Source organism: Rutilus rutilus (genome assembly GCF_951802725.1).
Source record: "Rutilus rutilus genome assembly, chromosome: 22".
Classification (NCBI taxonomy): Eukaryota; Metazoa; Chordata; class Actinopteri; order Cypriniformes; family Leuciscidae; genus Rutilus; species Rutilus rutilus.
This window is the reverse complement of record NC_140227.1, coordinates 4,221,174-4,239,182: the sequence shown is the minus strand read 5'-3', so window position 1 is coordinate 4,239,182 and position 18,009 is coordinate 4,221,174. Positions and strand designations below refer to the sequence as shown.

At 38.7% G+C, this 18,009-nt stretch overlaps 1 protein-coding gene across 1 annotated transcript; it reads right to left on the bottom strand.

The window, feature by feature from the left end:
• Positions 1–6,636: 6,636 nt before the first annotated feature.
• On the bottom strand, positions 6,637–17,335 carry pmela (premelanosome protein a). The gene is made up of 12 exons (XM_084394796.1): positions 17,156–17,335; positions 15,670–15,765; positions 14,328–14,474; positions 13,909–14,049; positions 13,434–13,595; positions 12,730–13,050; positions 11,870–12,610; positions 11,589–11,765; positions 10,548–10,650; positions 8,585–8,793; positions 8,399–8,486; positions 6,637–8,286 (listed from the first exon to the last, which is right to left on the bottom strand). The coding sequence occupies exons 1-12, from the start codon at positions 17,223–17,225 to the stop codon at positions 8,136–8,138; spliced, it is 2,406 nt and encodes an 801-aa protein (XP_084250922.1). The 5' UTR covers positions 17,226–17,335; the 3' UTR covers positions 6,637–8,135.
• Positions 17,336–18,009: the final 674 nt, after the last annotated feature.

The window sequence follows — 18,009 nt, the reverse complement described above, 5'->3', positions numbered from 1 at the left end:
TCATTCACTATTCCCTACATTGGTCCACTAATATAGTTCCCTTGAAGGAGTGAATGAAAATGAGTGAGTGAGTGAATTAGGGCAATGATAGCCCCGCAAGAGCTGCCACTTTTGCATAGATTGTGCTTGCTGTTTAATAGTTATTAAAAACTTCAAACTGGCAGCTCCAGAAGTAAGATGAAAAGATTTGTCTTGAACTTTGTCATGAAATTAAACAATTAATAATCAATTACAAAGGAATTTATACCTGTATGATATTACGTTTTAACCACATTGGACGTGTGGTTTGAAAAAAGGATGGATGGCTGATTCAGGTCCGTGCGGCATCTTCTGGTCATACGAGGGAATTTATGCGACTCGCAGTGCTTTATGGGTATTCTCTAGCCGTTGAGCGTACATTAGTTGTACACTAGTTATTGCGATGCATTGTGGGATTGAATGAGAGCACTCAATAATGTCCACTATGGTTTTGGACACCACGACAAAGGGCTATCCCCTCAAATAGTGCCCTATTTAAGGGTATAGTGGGCAATTTCTGGTAATGGGTACATTGTTAATTACTACAGGCCTGGTATCGCCTATGGCTTTTGGGTCAAACACCATCTCCTGAGTCTTAGTTACATTTAGCACAAGATAATTATCATCGCACCACTGAACAAATTCCTCAATTTCTGTATGATACGCGGTTGGACTTTTATCTTTATGCATGAGGCCAAGGATTGCTGTATCATCGGAGAATTTAATAATGTAATTATCGGTATGAAGTCTAAGGCAATCGTTAGTATATAATGTAAAAAGGGCTGGCGAACTGACACAGCCCTGCGGGACACCAGTGCTGATTGGCCTGGGCTCCGTAAGAGCATTATTCACTTTAACCTGTTGAGTACAATTTGTTAAAAATGAAAAATACCAGTTAAGAATAAAAGAATTAACATTCATGTGTTTCAGTTTCTGAATAAGCATATAAGGCTGTAGAGTGTTAAAAGCCGAACTAAAATCAACAAATAAAATACGTGCATAGGCTTTAGGGTCTTCGAGGTGTTTACTGACCAGATGTGAAATGCTATTGATAGCATCGTCTATGCTGCGCCCCGGCCTATAAGCAAACTGAAACGGATCCGAAAATGCACCAACATCTTGTTTAAGAAATGACACCATTATCCTCTCAAAACATTTCATAACAATAGAAGTTAGCGCCACAGGCCTGAAATCATTATTCACATTTGGGCATGGTTTTTTAGGTACTGGTATAATTTCTGATTTCTTCCACAGAGTGGGTATGACGTGCAAATCTACTGATTTTTGAAAGATTGGAAACCATGCAGCTGTCAACTCATCTGCACATGTCTTTAGCAAAAATGCGGATATTCCATCCGGTCCCGTTGCCTTCTTAGTACATAAGTTTTTAAAATGCAATCTCACCGCCTTGGGTTCTATCACCAGTCTTACATCCTGCTCTGTGAGAGAAAACTGTGTTTTTGTTTGTTTCCATGGTTACTGATTTGTTTCACCTGCATTTCATTTAGCTCTTTGTTTGCACTGTAGCCCTCAGTTTGTTAAGTTATTTGTCTTGTATTGTCTGCCACATGTTTTCTAGTGATCATCTTTGTTGTGATTGTGCTTCCTCATTAACTTTGAAACAGGAAGAAGCATTGAGAAGACTTAAAACCTACTCTGATGCTAAAAACCCTTTCAATCGGAAACCTACATACAACAAATCAGGTTTCTGGGGTGGAACGGGTATGGGGAGTCGCAAGCTGCGTCTCATTTCGAAGGCTTCGTCCTCCGGAGGTCGCATTTAGGCTGCATACGTCATAAAGGAAGTCTTTAAATTGACCGTTATTCCTAGTGAAGCATAAATTGTTGTAATTTCTTAATGACTTTGGAATGTAGTGGTCAGATTCCTGAAATTAAGCTTCCTCAGTGACGTATATGCAGCCTACAAATGTGACCTCCGGAGGACGCAGCCTTCGAAATGAGACGCAGCTACAAGCTTACGTGTTGGACACAGGCGTGGCTTCTGACGGGGTTGGATGTCCAGCGCAGGGTGCAGAAGGCCTTACTTGATTTATTTCTGCCATGGTGCGAGATGGGAACTGAGCCCTGCCCCCTACTGTTCAATAGAAGACATTACTCAAGCACAAGCTCAATGATTTTGAGTCACGGGTCACATGATTTTGAGTTTAATAGTTAAAGTGTTTGAGTTGTGTAATTAAAAAATACAAAAGACACTAAAAAAATATTGAGTTTCTTTGTGTAATTATTATCTTTTATACAGTGCCTTGGAACGCTTTGTATGATGCGTTGACATAATTTCCACTGAAACAGGAAGCTAAGGCGGGATATATTGAATGCCTCCCCCCTTTCAAATAGCCAACAGCATTTTAGTTTACCTCACAGACTGAAGGTTGTACTTGAAAGCACCATTGAATCGAATCCGAGCGTCTATCACAAAGCCGTGAACTAGTACAAATACCTCCCTCCTCAAAGTGAGTAAATTCTAGCCATTTCATTTTTAACCAGCGCACAGTTGGAAAAAAGAATAAAACTCGAGCGTTTGAGCAACCGAACACACATCTCCAACCCATGACGTGTCGCTTTGGCCAGGTGGTATTTAAAGCATAGGGGGCGGAGCTTTAGATTCTAAAAAGCATTTGATTGGACAGAAGATGTGATGAGAAGCTGAAGTCCGCGGTGATGTCATAAAAATCTGTGATCCATTTTAGTGGAAGTGAGGGACTGTAAGTTTTGAATGCTTATATCTCCTAAATGCGAATTTTGTCATTGTATTGGAGCACACCAGCTTATTCATAACTTTAAGGTTAACATATTCATACTAAAAGCTAAAAAAAAAAAAAAAATTGATTTCAGGGGGCCTTAATGCCGTGGGAAAGGTGGGAACAAACTCTAAGTCACATTAACTGAAAATATTCGAGTAGACTGTAATCAAAAGGTACATGTAGCATATAATCCAAATATTGAAACTCTGAAAACATGTGATTCTTAAGCTCATCAACAGCCAGTTGACTTATTTTTATTTATTTATTTAGTTAGTTGTGTTAACTTATTGGAGGCTTCAGTGTAACCCATCTATCAGGGATCCTCAAAATCCACATTAGATTGCAATCGTAAAATTATTACAAACACTCGATGGTGCTATTTTATGGATGGTAACTGACTGTAATATTATTACTGAAATCTTGTTAGTAATTAGTTACACTACTTGTTACTGCAAAAAGTACTATTACTGTAACGCATTACTGCCCATCACTGCTGAAAAGGCAGGAAATTTCAGCAAATGCTGTTGAACGCCAAAGCAAAGAGGATTTTGTTGAAGTCTGTCCACATGTTAAGACTGTGTTGACCATGGAAAGCTTCGTGCTCTGCCAATGTAAAAGGTTACGTCCACTTATTTATTTAGTTTCATTCAGGCAAAGAGTGACTGACCATTAACCCTCAAGTCATTTGTTTGACTTGAGCTTTAAGGCAGTCATTTCAATGAAAACCATCAGAGACTTTCGGTCCTGGATTGGGAGTTGTCGTATTAGGAACCACGTATTCTCAAAACCTGTTGAAATCAAAACAGTAATTAAACAAGCTAAATCTTCTGGATATCATCAGTAAATTACTTCCATATGTAGGATGTGTGGTTTCTTGAGCCACAATTTGTGTAATCATGGCAAAAGCGTGGTATGGCATAGTCCAGTTTTACAGAATTGGATCAGCCTGACAGGCTCGAGGTTTTATGCTGCGGTACCATAACAACTCCCCAGGTTCGCATGTAAAGGAAAACACAGTTCATCTGAGAGCGACGTCATCGCATACCTATTTACCTTCACGTTTGCATCATTGGAGAATTGGCACAAAATAAAAATGGATCCTATTTACTTTGTTAGTGCACAATACTAGTCTTGTGATGAACATTCATCCGTGTAAGTTGATTAAATTTTTTTTCTTCTTATGTCAAAATCTGAAAATGTACTTCCCTTCTGGAATGGCCTTCCTTCTCTGATGATGTCAGCTGATGATGTCACCTGAATAGAATGCCTACTTTTCTATATCCAATCAATTCTCAGCAGGAAAAAATAAACCACGCCCTCTGTTTTCTCATTCAATTTTTCGTTTCACTCTGAAAATACGTCACGACTAGTATAGTCGGTCGCAACTTCTGGTTCACATAACTGTGTGCTTCTCAATTGGAAGGCTGCGTACATGAGCTGCCATGGCATCAAACACCGTTGAAGGCTGTCTCAATTGGAAAAATCCTTGGAAAGCAGCCTTCATTTTGCGTCCATGTTTCGAAGGATGCGTCAAGTGTATCCTTCATCTCCTCCAATCACCCACAATCCTTTGCACAGGCAAGGAAAAGCATGAGGTAGCCTAGAGGCAGAGTAGACCCCATGAGGGAGATCCAAAATATGAAACACAACAGTGCACATTTTGGATGTCTTCCTTATCTGACCCATCCAGACTGGAACAGATAATAGTTAATTGCATGCTTAAGATTGTTCTAGCTTGTACTAGCATGTAGCTTGATGATACCATGTAACAATTGTATACACATTTTAGCACATAGCTAGCATGCTTAAGCATAATTCTAGCTCGTTTTAGCATGATGCTACAATATCTATGTTGCTAACTACTTGCGGTGAGCGTTGAGAAATATTTATGATTTGAATTCATGCTTCCGGTTATGAATATGTTTCTGTATTCCACTTTAAATCAGTTTTGGCAAAAGGATTATAAAAATCTGACCTTTTTAAAGACAAAGGTAATATTTTGAACATTTTGAACTTACAAACTAAAAGTCTTATAAAACTTGAGTAAAGTTGAGTTATGACATTTTTATATTATATACACTCACCTAAAGTATTATTAGGAACACCATACTAATACTGTGTTTGACCCCCTTTCGCCTTCAGAACTGCCTTAATTCTACGTGGCATTGATTCAACAAGGTGCTGAAAGCATTCTTTAGAAATGTTGGCCCATATTGATAGGATAGCATCTTGCAGTTGATGGAGATTTGTGGGATGCACATCCAGGGCACGAAGCTCCCGTTCCACCACATCCCAAAGATGCTCTATTGGGTTGAGATCTGGTGACTGTGGGGGCCATTTTAGTACAGTGAACTCATTGTCATGTTCAAGAAACCAATTTGAAATGATTCAAGCTTTGTGACATGGTGCATTATCCTGCTGGAAGTAGCCATCAGAGGATGGGTACATGGTGGTCATAAAGGGATGGACATGGTCAGAAACAATGCTCAGGTAGGCCGTGGCATTTAAACGATGCCCAATTGGCACTAAGGGGCCTAAAGTGTGCCAAGAAAACATCCCCCACACCATTACACCACCACCACCAGCCTGCACAGTGGTAACAAGGCATGATGGATCCATGTTCTCATTCTGTTTACGCCAAATTCTGACTCTACCATCTGAATGTCTCAACAGAAATCAAGACTCATCAGACCAGGCAACATTTTTCCAGTCTTCAACTGTCCAATTTTGGTGAGCTCGTGCAAATTGTAGCCTCTTTTTCCAATTTGTAGTGGAGATGAGTGGTACCCGGTGGGGTCTTCTGCTGTTGTAGCCCATCCGCCTCAAGGTTGTGCGTGTTGTGGCTTCACAAATGCTTTGCTGCATACCTCGGTTGTAACGAGTGTTTTTTTCAGTCAAAGTTGCTCTTCTATCAGCTTGAATCAGTCGGCCCATTCTCCTCTGACCTCTAGCATCAACAAGGCATTTTCGCCCACAGGACTGCCGCATACTGGATGTTTTTCCCTTTTCACACCATTCTTTGTAAACCCTAGAAATGGTTGTGCGTGAAAATCCCAGTAACTGAGCAGATTGTGAAATACTCAGACCGGCCCATCTGGCACCAACAACCATGCCACGCTCAAAATTGCTTAAATCACCTTTCTTTCCCATTCTGACATTCAGTTTGGAGTTCAGGAGATTGTCTTGACCAGGACCACACCCCTAAATGCATTGAAGCAACTGCCATGGGATTGGTTGATTAGATAATTGCATTAATGAGAAATTGAACAGGTTTTTCTAATAATCCTTTAGGTGAGTGTATTTTGAATAAGTGTGACATAATGGCCTCATTTGCACCTTTGAAACTGTTTATTATTTAGACTTATAGCAGTTACTGAGTTCAGAGCAGCATTATTTTAGTATCATTGATATAGTTTTTGTTAATATTTTGAATTAGATTTTATTTTTACATTTTAATTTTATTTTAAAATGCTTGTAATGTGTAAAACAGTCTGCATTAGAAACATTCTGAGATTTATTGCTGGGTTAGTTCTGAATTATGATAGTAATGCTTTACCTGCCTTCTTGGTTTGAGGCGTCATATGACTCTTTGGCTTGAAGGAATTTTGATGCTTGAGGTCTGTATGTAATGTCTGGATATTGACCGTGTTGTGTGTAAGGCACAGCGGCTCTTTTATAGTCGACATATAGTGGGCACATGGCCATTAGAAACCATGAAACATTTAATATATTCATGTGTAGAAAATGTTTACTTTTTATATATTATATAAGACTTTAAGGCCTTCCTGAAAAGTAGAACTGACAATATTGAATTGAAGGCATGAGTGACTGTTATTAAATGCATGTGCAAAGTTATGCCAACCGCTGAGGTTTATTTTGTGATCATATAAAGGGGAGTTTTTGATTCCTTTTTCTTTTCATATCAAACCAATTCAGTCCTCAATAAACCTTTTTTGACAAGTGTCAAAGCCCGACAAAGAGTCCGACAAAAGACAAATTGAGAGTTAAAGACCAGATATACCATATTTAACACGTTTTATATGTCATAGACTGTAAATATACTGTTTGTTAGCTTCATCACACGTTTCTGTCACTGCGATCACTACAAGCAGGATAGTTTAGCTAGATGTGGCAATTTAACTAATAACGGTTAAGATAGGTAACAAAGGGGGTGGAACCAAGACAGATGAGCACATGACCCACATTAACATCATAACAAACCCGCATGACAGAGGTTGTGTTCCCACACAAAACACAAGAGGCAAGACAGAGGAGCACATGGCAGATGAACACCAACCTGAGTCATATAGAGACCAACAAGCAAGAAATAACCTCACGTAAGTGACAGGACATGTTTTTATTTAGGGGTGAGAAGTCATTAGTGTGGCCATTATCCATTATAAATAAAACATCAGACCTCTCGGGTCGATATCAAACAACACATGGTATGTCGAAAATGCAAACTATATTAATAAATCATTTACAATGGAGTAAGAGTACTATAATAATGGCATGCTAGTTCTACAAAGGTAATTGGGGAAAATACAGACTATTTTTAACTTAATAGTTCAATGTTAATATCAATTTACTAAATTCTTAATGCTGTATAAATGCTGAACATGAGCAAAGGTTTTCTTGAAACATTTACTCTCAGTTGAACAGATTATTGGAAGAACAGCTGGCAATGTGTACAAGGTCTATAATAACCTGATTATTCTCTGAAATTATTTTACCTGGGTTACTTATAGGATGATTACATTTATATTCCCTATAATAGAGAAAGACACTGTTATCCACATTACTGTCAGGTAAAGGGTGAGTACACTTTGGTTTTGGTAGAGAGCGTAGATTAGTTTGGGTGTCTGAAGACTTTTCTTTTAATTTAAAAAACATTTTTTTTACTCTTCTTGCTTAGTCTTGTATTGTTTTTTTTTTTTTTTTTGGTCGACGCCCACATCCATCCCACCCCTCCATATGTGAATCCTTACCATTTTTTTTACAATTTTTACAATCTTCTGTAAATAATGCAAGTAAACTATTGCTTTTGAACCTCTTTGCATTGCCTTTTGCTCTGCACTTTTAGTATATTTTTAATAGTTAGTGAGTGTTACAAACTCTTGATTGACAGCTGGGGTCGTAACAAACACTGAAGGGAAATGAGTCGGCCCAAGAGAAGCTATCCATTGACAGAAAAAAACTGCAACTGTTTTTTATGACAACATATTATTTTGCGACAATGTGAGGCTTACATTTGACATTTTTTTGTTATTACAGTACAATGAGGTCCTCACTGTTTATATTTAATTCTCTTGTTGAGAGATTGTACAGACTATGTAATATGCTTTAAGCTTTCCTTCACACCACTCGTCCCAGCAGGAGTGGACGGCTCTCTGCAGTGGGTCTCCGGCTCAGAAGACTCCACAGCATTAAAGACACTGAGTTTCTTCCAGAACTGAAACTGCTGCTGGAATCATCTTCTCTCAGTGGATGGTACTCCTTAAACCGCCTGCATACAAACATACTTGAAGGGTTAATGTCATATAGCATTATTTCATTTTGACTATAGGCAGCATACAATAACATATTTGATTTTGATGGAATGTGTATTGGTGTCTTACCTGTATGTAAAAGCAATGGCCCCCACAGCACAAATAAAAACCAGGACTCCCAGTATTGCTCCTGCCGTATTCCTTGGTGAATTTGTGTCTACGGTTTGAACAAGAGAAGTCGTGAGGTTCTAGGGCAGGTTCAGGAAAAGAAATGTTTATTATTTTAGATACGCTTTGAATTTAAGTGACACTTGCCTATAGCCACGGTGAGCATTGCGCTGGTTAAAGCCAAGCTGACGTCATTGGTCAGAGACACATTGATGCAGAAGGTGCCAGAGTTGTTGAAGAACTGTCGCAGCACCATCTGACACTCAGGGGCTGGAATCACGTCATTACACTGCAGGCTCTGGACAGGACTCGTGCAGTCCGCGTCAAACACCACGGTGCACACTTGACTGGGCAGGCTGAAGAGCAAATATAACAAAATTAACTTCATTCAATTGAATAAGGGGTAGAGAATGTGACTATTTTAAGCTTTGATATTGTGTATGTTGTGTATGGTTAGATGTATTGGGTGGATGTTGTGTATTGTTAATTGTTTTGTGATTGTATGGCGAGACCAAAGACCAATTTTCAGCTAAGGCTGAACAATAAAGTACAACAACAAAAATGATATTTCATGTTTGACCACTGTCATCATTATAACCAGTTTAAAGTCACCATGAAATCCAAAATGACAATTCTTATTTTTTTTAATGAGTATTACATTATTTTACGAATATCGTTTTTTTTATTTATTCATGTGCCCTCGTAATACTTAATCAAAACAACTTCCCCTCCCTCTCTTCTCTGATGATGTTTACACTGGTGCGAGGGCGGGGCAACCTGTCACTCACATGAGATCCACCAATAGCAAACCACAAACATCCAATCAATTCCCCACATACAAAAACAAGTTCCGCCCTACATTTTTTTCTTGTTCCAGAAGACTTTTCACTCAGAGATACATCACCAAGCAAAGGTTTGTGCTTTGTTTCTGTTTGATATAATTGTAAATATATCTATTCAAATACTGATATTGTGGTCTATAACTCCTCCCCGAACTTCCCGCTGTCCTCTCTCATTGGCTGTCGGTCATCGCTGATGTAGTTTTCAGTCAGAACACATTCACACAGCAGGATTTTGAATCGCGCTGCGATTATCTCAGATTGCGTCTTTGATCATTCACACCGTGTGATTGTCACTTGCATGAACGAACACCGATTTGCTTATGATTTCGGGCATTTTTGGCCTCGATTTGCCTAAAATCGTGCGGTGTGAACTCGGCGTTAGGTGTTAGGGTGTGTTCACACTTGGCATGTTTGGTTGGATTAAAACTAACTCTGGTGTGATTGTTAAAGCGGTTCATTTGAATAAGTGTGAATGCTGTTATCTGAACCCTGATGCACCAAACAAGTGGATCGAGACGCTGAAAAGATGGGTCTCGCTCTGCTTCCAAACGAACTCTTGAGCGGTTGTCCATGTGCGGGACTGAAATATGACAGTAAAAAGGACAGAATGCTCATGTATACCTGTCTTTTCTCATCATAGTCGTGATGTTGCCCATCACAGTTCGGTACAGGAATCAGACCCGCATCTCCTCGCAGCAGATCATGGTTTGTGTGTGTGTGTGTGTGTGTGTGTGTGTGTGAGGGAGGGATTCCTGCCACTGTTTTGACTCCTTTACACATTTATATAAGCTCTTCACGAGTTCTCAGCTGGTCAAAATACCACCAGGCTACACACATACAGCGAACGCATTTATCCCAGCTCAGTGCTCACCACATTGTTTTGGATGTTCGGTCACGAAATATACATAACAAAAGCCGACCAATAAGGTTATGAACATATCCCTATGTCTTTAGGTTTGTGTTGCGCTAAGCCAATGTGAACGCTAAGCAGACCTGAACTAAATGTTTTTCGCTTAGTCTGGACCAAACGAACAGAACTACAAGTGTGAACACACCCTTGTGTGGGTCATAATGTCCCAATAGGGTGAAAACCTCTCGGATTTCATCAAAAATATCTTAATTCGTGTTCCGAAGACCGAAGGAACGACATGAGGGTGAGAAATTAATGACAGAATTTATTTTTTTGGGTGAACTAACCCAAAACCCCGCTTTGAACAGTAAAGATGAAATACAGTCTATAAAATAAATGACAGTGAATGAATATTTACCTTCCCTGACATGTGACTGTTAGGTCCACAGCATTTTGCTCCAGCTCTGTGGCCATGACCACCACATTATTCACCTCCACAATCTCAACACTCTCTATTCCCTCTGAAGGGGGAAAACATGCATGTAGAGAACATTAAACACATTTGTAGACAGGCCATCTTTGTAGACAGTTTGATTTACACTTACACAAGTCTAGACACTACAGTTGAAGTAGAAGTGGGTAACACTTTATTTTAAGGTGAAGTATTACAAGTTACTACATGTACTTACTATAGTAATAACAGTAAATTATGGATAATTACAAGTAACTAATCCTAAACCAATCCTGGTAACACTTTATTTTACAGTGTCCTTGTTACATACAGTATGTTACATGTACTTACCATAGTAATAATCCAGCAGGCGTAATGATATGACGCAGCGCCTGAAAATAGTCCCCAGCTCGGTAACTTCCAACGTGACCGGGACTAAGTTTGTCTAACCTATTAGACCTATTTTCAGGCGCTGCGTCATATCATTACGCCTGCTGGACTCATGGTACAGCAGCAAAGCAACTTTACATTTTCCGTCGGTCTTAGTACACGATGTAACTACAGAAGAGTCAAGTTTTAAATAGGAAAAATATCGAAACTCTTTGGTCATTTTTTTGAGAGAGATGCTAATGGTCTTGTCCGATTCAATGATCTATGCTAAGCTATGCTAAAAGTGGTACCGCCAGACCCGGAGATCGGCTGAATGGATTCAAAAACGGTAAAACTCAACTGTTTAACTCTGGGGGAGTTGTAAAATGAGCCTATTTCCCAAAAAAGTGGAGTATCCCTTTAACAGTGTGTTAACATGGTCTTGATACTGCTACACAATTTTTGTTGTCATTAGAAGAGGTTATGGGTGAAACGTTTGACAGTTAAGCCAGGCCAGTTGGCTTGATTTTAAAGATCAACAGAGTCTGTTGCATGTTTCTTCTCTGGGGACAATGATGCCCAAAAGATTCATTTTCAAGTATAATAGTATTGTTTAGTGATAAAAAAGAAAGTACTCACGAATGACTGTAAGAGTTGTAGAGAAGGAGCCATAACGATAAATCATACAGTTTGTTTCGGTTGGCATTTCTGGTGCTTGCCGCTTGGCAATGACTAGAGCTGCCTGTGTTTCTTCAGTTCCTGCCACCGGTTCAGCTTCTGATTCACTCACTGCTGCCTCGGGAATGCTAGTTACACCTGCAATTACAGCACCAATGGAAATAGTTTAAATATACAATGCAATTAATTGGTTATGGACTTCTTCATAAAGTTATGGTCATCATCTATATGAAGTTTCTCACCAGCGATGGCTTCGGTTGCAGGTACAACAGATGCTACGACTTCATCCACTGCCTCAGGAGTGATAGTCGGTGCCACTGTTTCTATGACTGTCTGAACAGCGGCCGTGTCATCTACGTCAGCAGGGGTTTCTGGGAGAACAGTCGCTGCCAGATTGATATCAGCCACAGGGAGTTCTGTCGCAAGCTCAGCTACAGCTGTGTCTTCAGCAACCTCCTGAGCAACATTATCTAAGTCAGCTGCTGTATCAGTTGCTGCCACTGGCAAATCATTGGCTGCCACAGTGATGACGTCAGCTGCTACTGGCAAATCATTGGCTGCCACAGTGATGACATCAGCTGCTACTGCCAAATCATTGGCTGCCACAGTGATGACATCAGCTGCTACTGGCAAATCATTGGCTGCCACAGTGACGACATCAGCTGCTACTGCCAAATCATTGGCTGCCACAGTGACGACATCAGCTGCTACTGCCAAATCATTGGCTGCCACAGTGACGACATCAGCTGCTACTGCCAAATCATTGGCTGCCACAGTGACGACATCAGCTGCTACTGCCAAATCATTGGCTGCCACAGTGACGACATCAGCTGCTACTGCCAAATCATTGGCTGCTACAGTGACATCAGCTGCTACTGCCAAATCATTGGCTGCCACAGTGACGACATCAGCTGCCACTGGCATGACATCAGCAGGCTGAGGAGAAACAGTCAGCACAATGCTTTCCACTGCTGTAGCATCATCTGGCAAAAAGGAAAAGGCACTTTGAGAATGTCATTCTAAAATCTCTTCAAAACACTTTGTGGATTAAGAACTGTTCTTGAAATAACATGAAATATGAAGTTTGAATATGAAATTCTACCTGTGACGGGAACAGGAGGTACAACAGTGGCAGCTGGAGTTGGATTGATCTGACAACCGTTTGAGATGGCTGCCATCACAACCACCTGTGGCCTGAAGGAACCAGTTGAGAGGTATGTGTGGGTAATGGTAGTTTCTCGAGAGATTAGAGTTCCACTGTTGTCACCGAAATCCCAGTTGAAGCTGATGTCTGATCCGCTGAGATACTGGCTCGGGTCATGCAAATTAATGCTAAAGGACACAGCTCTGTTCTGGATGAAGCTTTGGTCACCCTGGTTGATGTCACCAACCTGAGATAATGTCACTGCGAAAGGAATCTGGTCTAGAATAGAAGAGGACATTTCATTAGGGGCTTGCAGGAATGTGCTCAGTGAATGACAACATTGGTTTACTCTCCAGGTGAACAAACTAGGCTTAATGTTTTTTAAGTACAATGATAACTACACTCAAAAATCAAAGCTCTTTGTTGGCATCTATGGTGCAATGAAGAAACTTCATGGAATCTTTCCATTCCACAAAAGGTTCTTTATAGTGGAAAAAGGTTCTTTAAGAATTATTCACTGAAAAGTTCTTTGGGGAAGTTTGGTTCCCCAAAGGGTAACCAATGGAAAAAATGGTTATTTTATGGCATCGCTTTAAAAAACCCTTTTGGAATCTTTATTTTTAATTAAGTGTAGATAAATGTGCAGTTTTTAAACTACTCACCAGTGATGGAGAACTGGGTAGATGCATAACCAAGGGGAATGAACTTGTCTTTGCCACGGCAGTGATAAATTACCACTTCCATGGAATAAGAACCAAGAGGCACATTGTCTGTTTCAATGGTCAGTAGAGAGGAGGGACCATCAGCCACCTGCCAATATTTTCCTGAAAGAGAGAAATAATGAAAAGTGTTAAAAAAAATCAACCAATAATCAAACAACCAAGCTACCCCTAAAGCCAAAGAGAATTTATTTTAAATTAAATGAAAGATAAGAAACTTGTACAAGTCCATAATTCTAACCCGATAGTTCACCAAAAAAAATGAAATTATCAAATTAATTTTGGGTGAACTAACCCTTTAAGTCTTCATAAGTTGTTGATCCAGGACTGTGTCTTACCTGCATACGTTAATCCATCTCTCCACTTTGTTTGTATATTTGAGACTAGAATAAGACTACAGGTTTAAACGTGCTCTTACCCAACATCTTCCATACATAGATGAAGCGGGGCTTTTTGTTAGAGGTCCTATTGAAGGGTGTCCTGTCAGGAAAGACACCTGTCCATTGTTGAGGCATGTTGGACTCAGGGTATACAGTCTGGCCCATAGTATATGATGTTCCTAAAAGACATATTTAATTCATTTTAGATACATAAATATCTAAATTCGCAACATATTCCTAACAAACAAGAATTAAGAATCACATGCAGCACTTCTTTCTTCTGCTTTATTTACAGGCAATAACAAGTGCTGTTTACATAAAACATATATATGTTTCTGTACATAAAATATATAAAAACTTAATATTAGTTTACAAAATTTCTATCTATGGCAGTGCAAGAATAAAATATTACATAGTGTAAATGTATTGTATTAAGGACGCTTGGATAACTACTTACCATTAATGGTACAGTTTCTCGCCCACACCACCTGTCCATCAGGAAGTGTTGTCTGGTTCTGAGGAAAACCAACATCAATGTTGAAAGTGGCTTTGGCTCCGGTCAGTGTTGGAGAATCACTTCTGACTTTAAACGTCACCTCTCCGCCTATGACAAAAACAAAGGTTTTAAAAGAAAGGTAGCAGGTATAGCATTTCTTCTTCCAAAACACCCAAGAGAATAATTTCCACTTGTCGCATATCCTACTCTATTCATAAGTAGGTGTACATGGAAACATGGTGTAAAAATAATGATTTTTCCCCATCGACATTTGAAAACACATTGAGCTCAGTGCCTTATGCTCAGAATTCAGGAAAAACAAAATATGTGTTTACACATATAAACATAAGACATCACATAAGGCAAAATGTGTTAACAATTTAAGAACGCTACGCAAACGTACTAGTTTTATGTAATTTGTAACTGCTACGACAGCGGAAAGATGTATGGGCATAATTTGAGTTATTTTAATTTGAACCGATGAACCGATCTGTGTTCCTCTATTGCTAGTTATAGTACCAAATGAACATGAACATCAGAAGGTATGTTGAAAGATACAGCAAAGCATACTGAAATGTGTCATGTCTCATGTAGTCGCTCAATGAGTGTTTCAACTTACGAAAGACAGTGAATAGCTTGTGAAAAATCACTATAAATGACATTTATATAGATCAGTGTGAACAATGTCACAAAGCCAATCAATGACCACATAGCATGTTAGTTAGCTAAGAAAATCTAGAGAAGAACATTTAGCTAAATATATGCACTAATAGCCTACTATATTGTATATTTATTATGTTTTACTATAATATTTATACTGTACCTGATATTTAGCCAAATGAATCGATATCGAATCGAAGATCAGTATCGAATCGCAAGCTTATGAATCGAATCACCAATTCGAATCACTGATTCACCAATTCGTTCACTGATTCAGGTTCATTAAAAAGAATCAGCTCGTTCACGGACACCACTATCACGTCTCTGAGCGGGTGACGATTTCATCAGTTCAAAATAACGAGGAGCGATGAAATGAATTTATGAAATGTTGAGTAAAAAGTACGACATTATTGGAATGTAGTGAAGTAAAAGTTTGCCAAAAATGAAAAATACTCTGATCAAGTCCAGATACTTTACTTTAGATAAATGTATGAGGCTAACAAAGTTAAAATACTTTGTTACTGTCCACCACTGCTTATGCTTTAACGCTTTCATAATGCGTGCAAATCACTGAACAATAAACCGGAATGAAGGGTGAATTAAGTTTTTTTGTGTGTGTATGTGTGTGTGTGTGGTCAAATACCTTTCCAACAATCTCTGTATCTGGGATCTCCATCCCTCCAGACCGGATACATTTTTGAATTCCATGAACGATAATGTGCAAAGCGAGTTCTGGATTCTAGAAGAATGATGGAAAGAAATAGTGAAGATCATCTCATTTCTGAAAGAGCATTAAAATAAGTTTTCAAATGAGTAATTAATTTGTTCAAATCAAAACCTGTTCATGGGGTAACTCTAGATTTTGTGATTTTATTATTCTCCAAAAAATCATTAGATGTGCGAAGTGCACATTTATCTTAATTTAATTCCCTTATACTTCAACTTTAAAGCAGCCCTACAAACACTAACATGATGCATTAGGTAAATACAGACAGACGACAGTCTTGCAATAGATTTTTCAGAATTTAATTTTTCATCATAAGCTAAACTAAGTAAATAAGGTATTTCAGTTGCTTAAGGTCGGCTTAAGTTCAAAAAGACTGAGGAGAAAAGGTCTGAGATGAAAAAGCACGAGAATGTGAGGGTTGGCAAAGAGAGTCACACGACCTCTACAATCCCATTCAATCCTTTTCATGTGACTTTCAGCTGAGGGTACCAGTGTAATCCCCACTGCTGGAATAAGACCCCGCAGAGCTCTGACGTCTCACTGATCACATTGTATGTCTAGACGTTTATCTGAACGTATATATGCACATTTCTTGCCTTTAAATTTTATTCATTTGGCAGATGTTTTTATCCAAATCATTTTTAGGAAATCGAAGCCTTGGCCTGGTGCTGCTAGCGCCATGCTTTACCATCACACTCCAACACTATGGGTAATACAATCAAAGAATGGTCAATTATCGCTCTAAAAGTGAGCCTCACAACAGGCCTCTTTAAAACATTGGCTATATTGGTCATTCAAGTACACTGAAAAAAAAAAAAGTTTATAAAAATTTATAAAAATTTCTTTTCTACAGCCATCGCTCAGTGTCAGACTGTGATCAAAGGCTTTGTGGCAATTGATTGAAATACAAATTGTAATAAATTAAAAATATTACAAACAATTTCCAGTTGAGGATTTGAACACAAATATTCAGGAAGATAAAACAGACTGAACTCTTGGAGTGATTGTCCTTAAAGGGAAAATTCGGTCATCTTTTACTCGCCCTCAAGTTGTATCAAACCTGTATGAGTTTCTTTCTTCTGCTGAACACAAAATAATATATTTTAAAGAATGTTAGTAATAAAACATTTGATGGTAGCCATTGACCTCTATGGTATTTTTTTCAAGTCAATGGCTACCGTGAACTGTCGGGATACCAATATTCTTTAAAATATATTATTTTGCGTTCAGCAGAAGAAAGAAACTCATACAGGTTTGATACAACTTGAGGGCGAGTAAATGAAGAAGAAAAAAAAAAAGTGTGAACCATCCCTTTAATCTATTTCATACTTTCAATAATTATTTTTTTTACATTTTCCATCACATGACGTGTATTTAGTATATAAAGAAGAGAAATACTCACGTGAAAGTGCTCCTGAGGAGAATGTCAGAATGAGAAAGATGAGAGGCATCCACATGATGGCTGTATGCATTGATGACTACAAGACCACAGTCACTGATCCAGCTTTATACTCTAGAGACCCATGAGGAGTCCTGCACCTTCTTCAACACCAGCACCCAAAACCAAACCCCCAACGTATGTGACATCATAGACGTCTGGCCCCTCCCACACCCTCAAGTAATCCTATGAGGAATGTAAGGAATATTCGCAAACAAATCATTACAAGTAGTTTTGTAACAAGTCTCTTCAAACAATCGATGAAGTTTTTTTTTATTCAGTAGGAAGATGATTCCCATTAAAATCGGGCCTTTTTGAGATGTAAAAAATGAATCAAGTAATGTCAGATCTTTTTCCACTTTTAATGTAATATTCAAGTAACAAATAAACAGAAGTTTTAAGAAAATAAAAACCTAATAGTACCTGGATGCATAAGTGTTCATACCCTTTTATAAAAAGGGTCTAAAAAGAGTCTAAAAAGACTCTGGAATTAACCAATCACATCCAAACTTCTACTGAAAAGTAATTATTTTATTATTATACTATGGCACTGCTGAATGCTTGAATCTGATTGGCTGACGAACGTTCTAAGGTGTGCAATTATTTTCATGGAAACGCATGGCAAAAGTAGTTCCAGGTCTTGACTGCATTACAGTTCAATATTTACATTTATTCATTTAGCAGACGCTTTTATCCGAAGCGACTTAGATATCACTTCACCAAATGATTTCAGTTATTTCAAAGGTCCTTAAAGCCAACAACAGCAAAAGAACCAAAACCCACAACGACACTGACTGAGCAAATACATATAGTAAACA

Excerpts from the sequence above, each read along its gene's own strand:
- pmela (XM_084394796.1), bottom strand. The coding sequence starts at position 17,225 with ATGCATACAGCCATCATGTGGATGCCTCTCATCTTTCTCATTCTGACA. Across the intron at positions 15,766-17,155 it reads CTCCTCAGGAGCACTTTCAC|AATCCAGAACTCGCTTTGCA; the intron begins GTGAGTATTTCT and ends TCATTCTTCTAG. Across the intron at positions 8,794-10,547 it reads ACAGTCACATGTCAGGGAAG|CCTGCCCAGTCAAGTGTGCA; the intron begins GTAAATATTCAT and ends TTTGCTCTTCAG.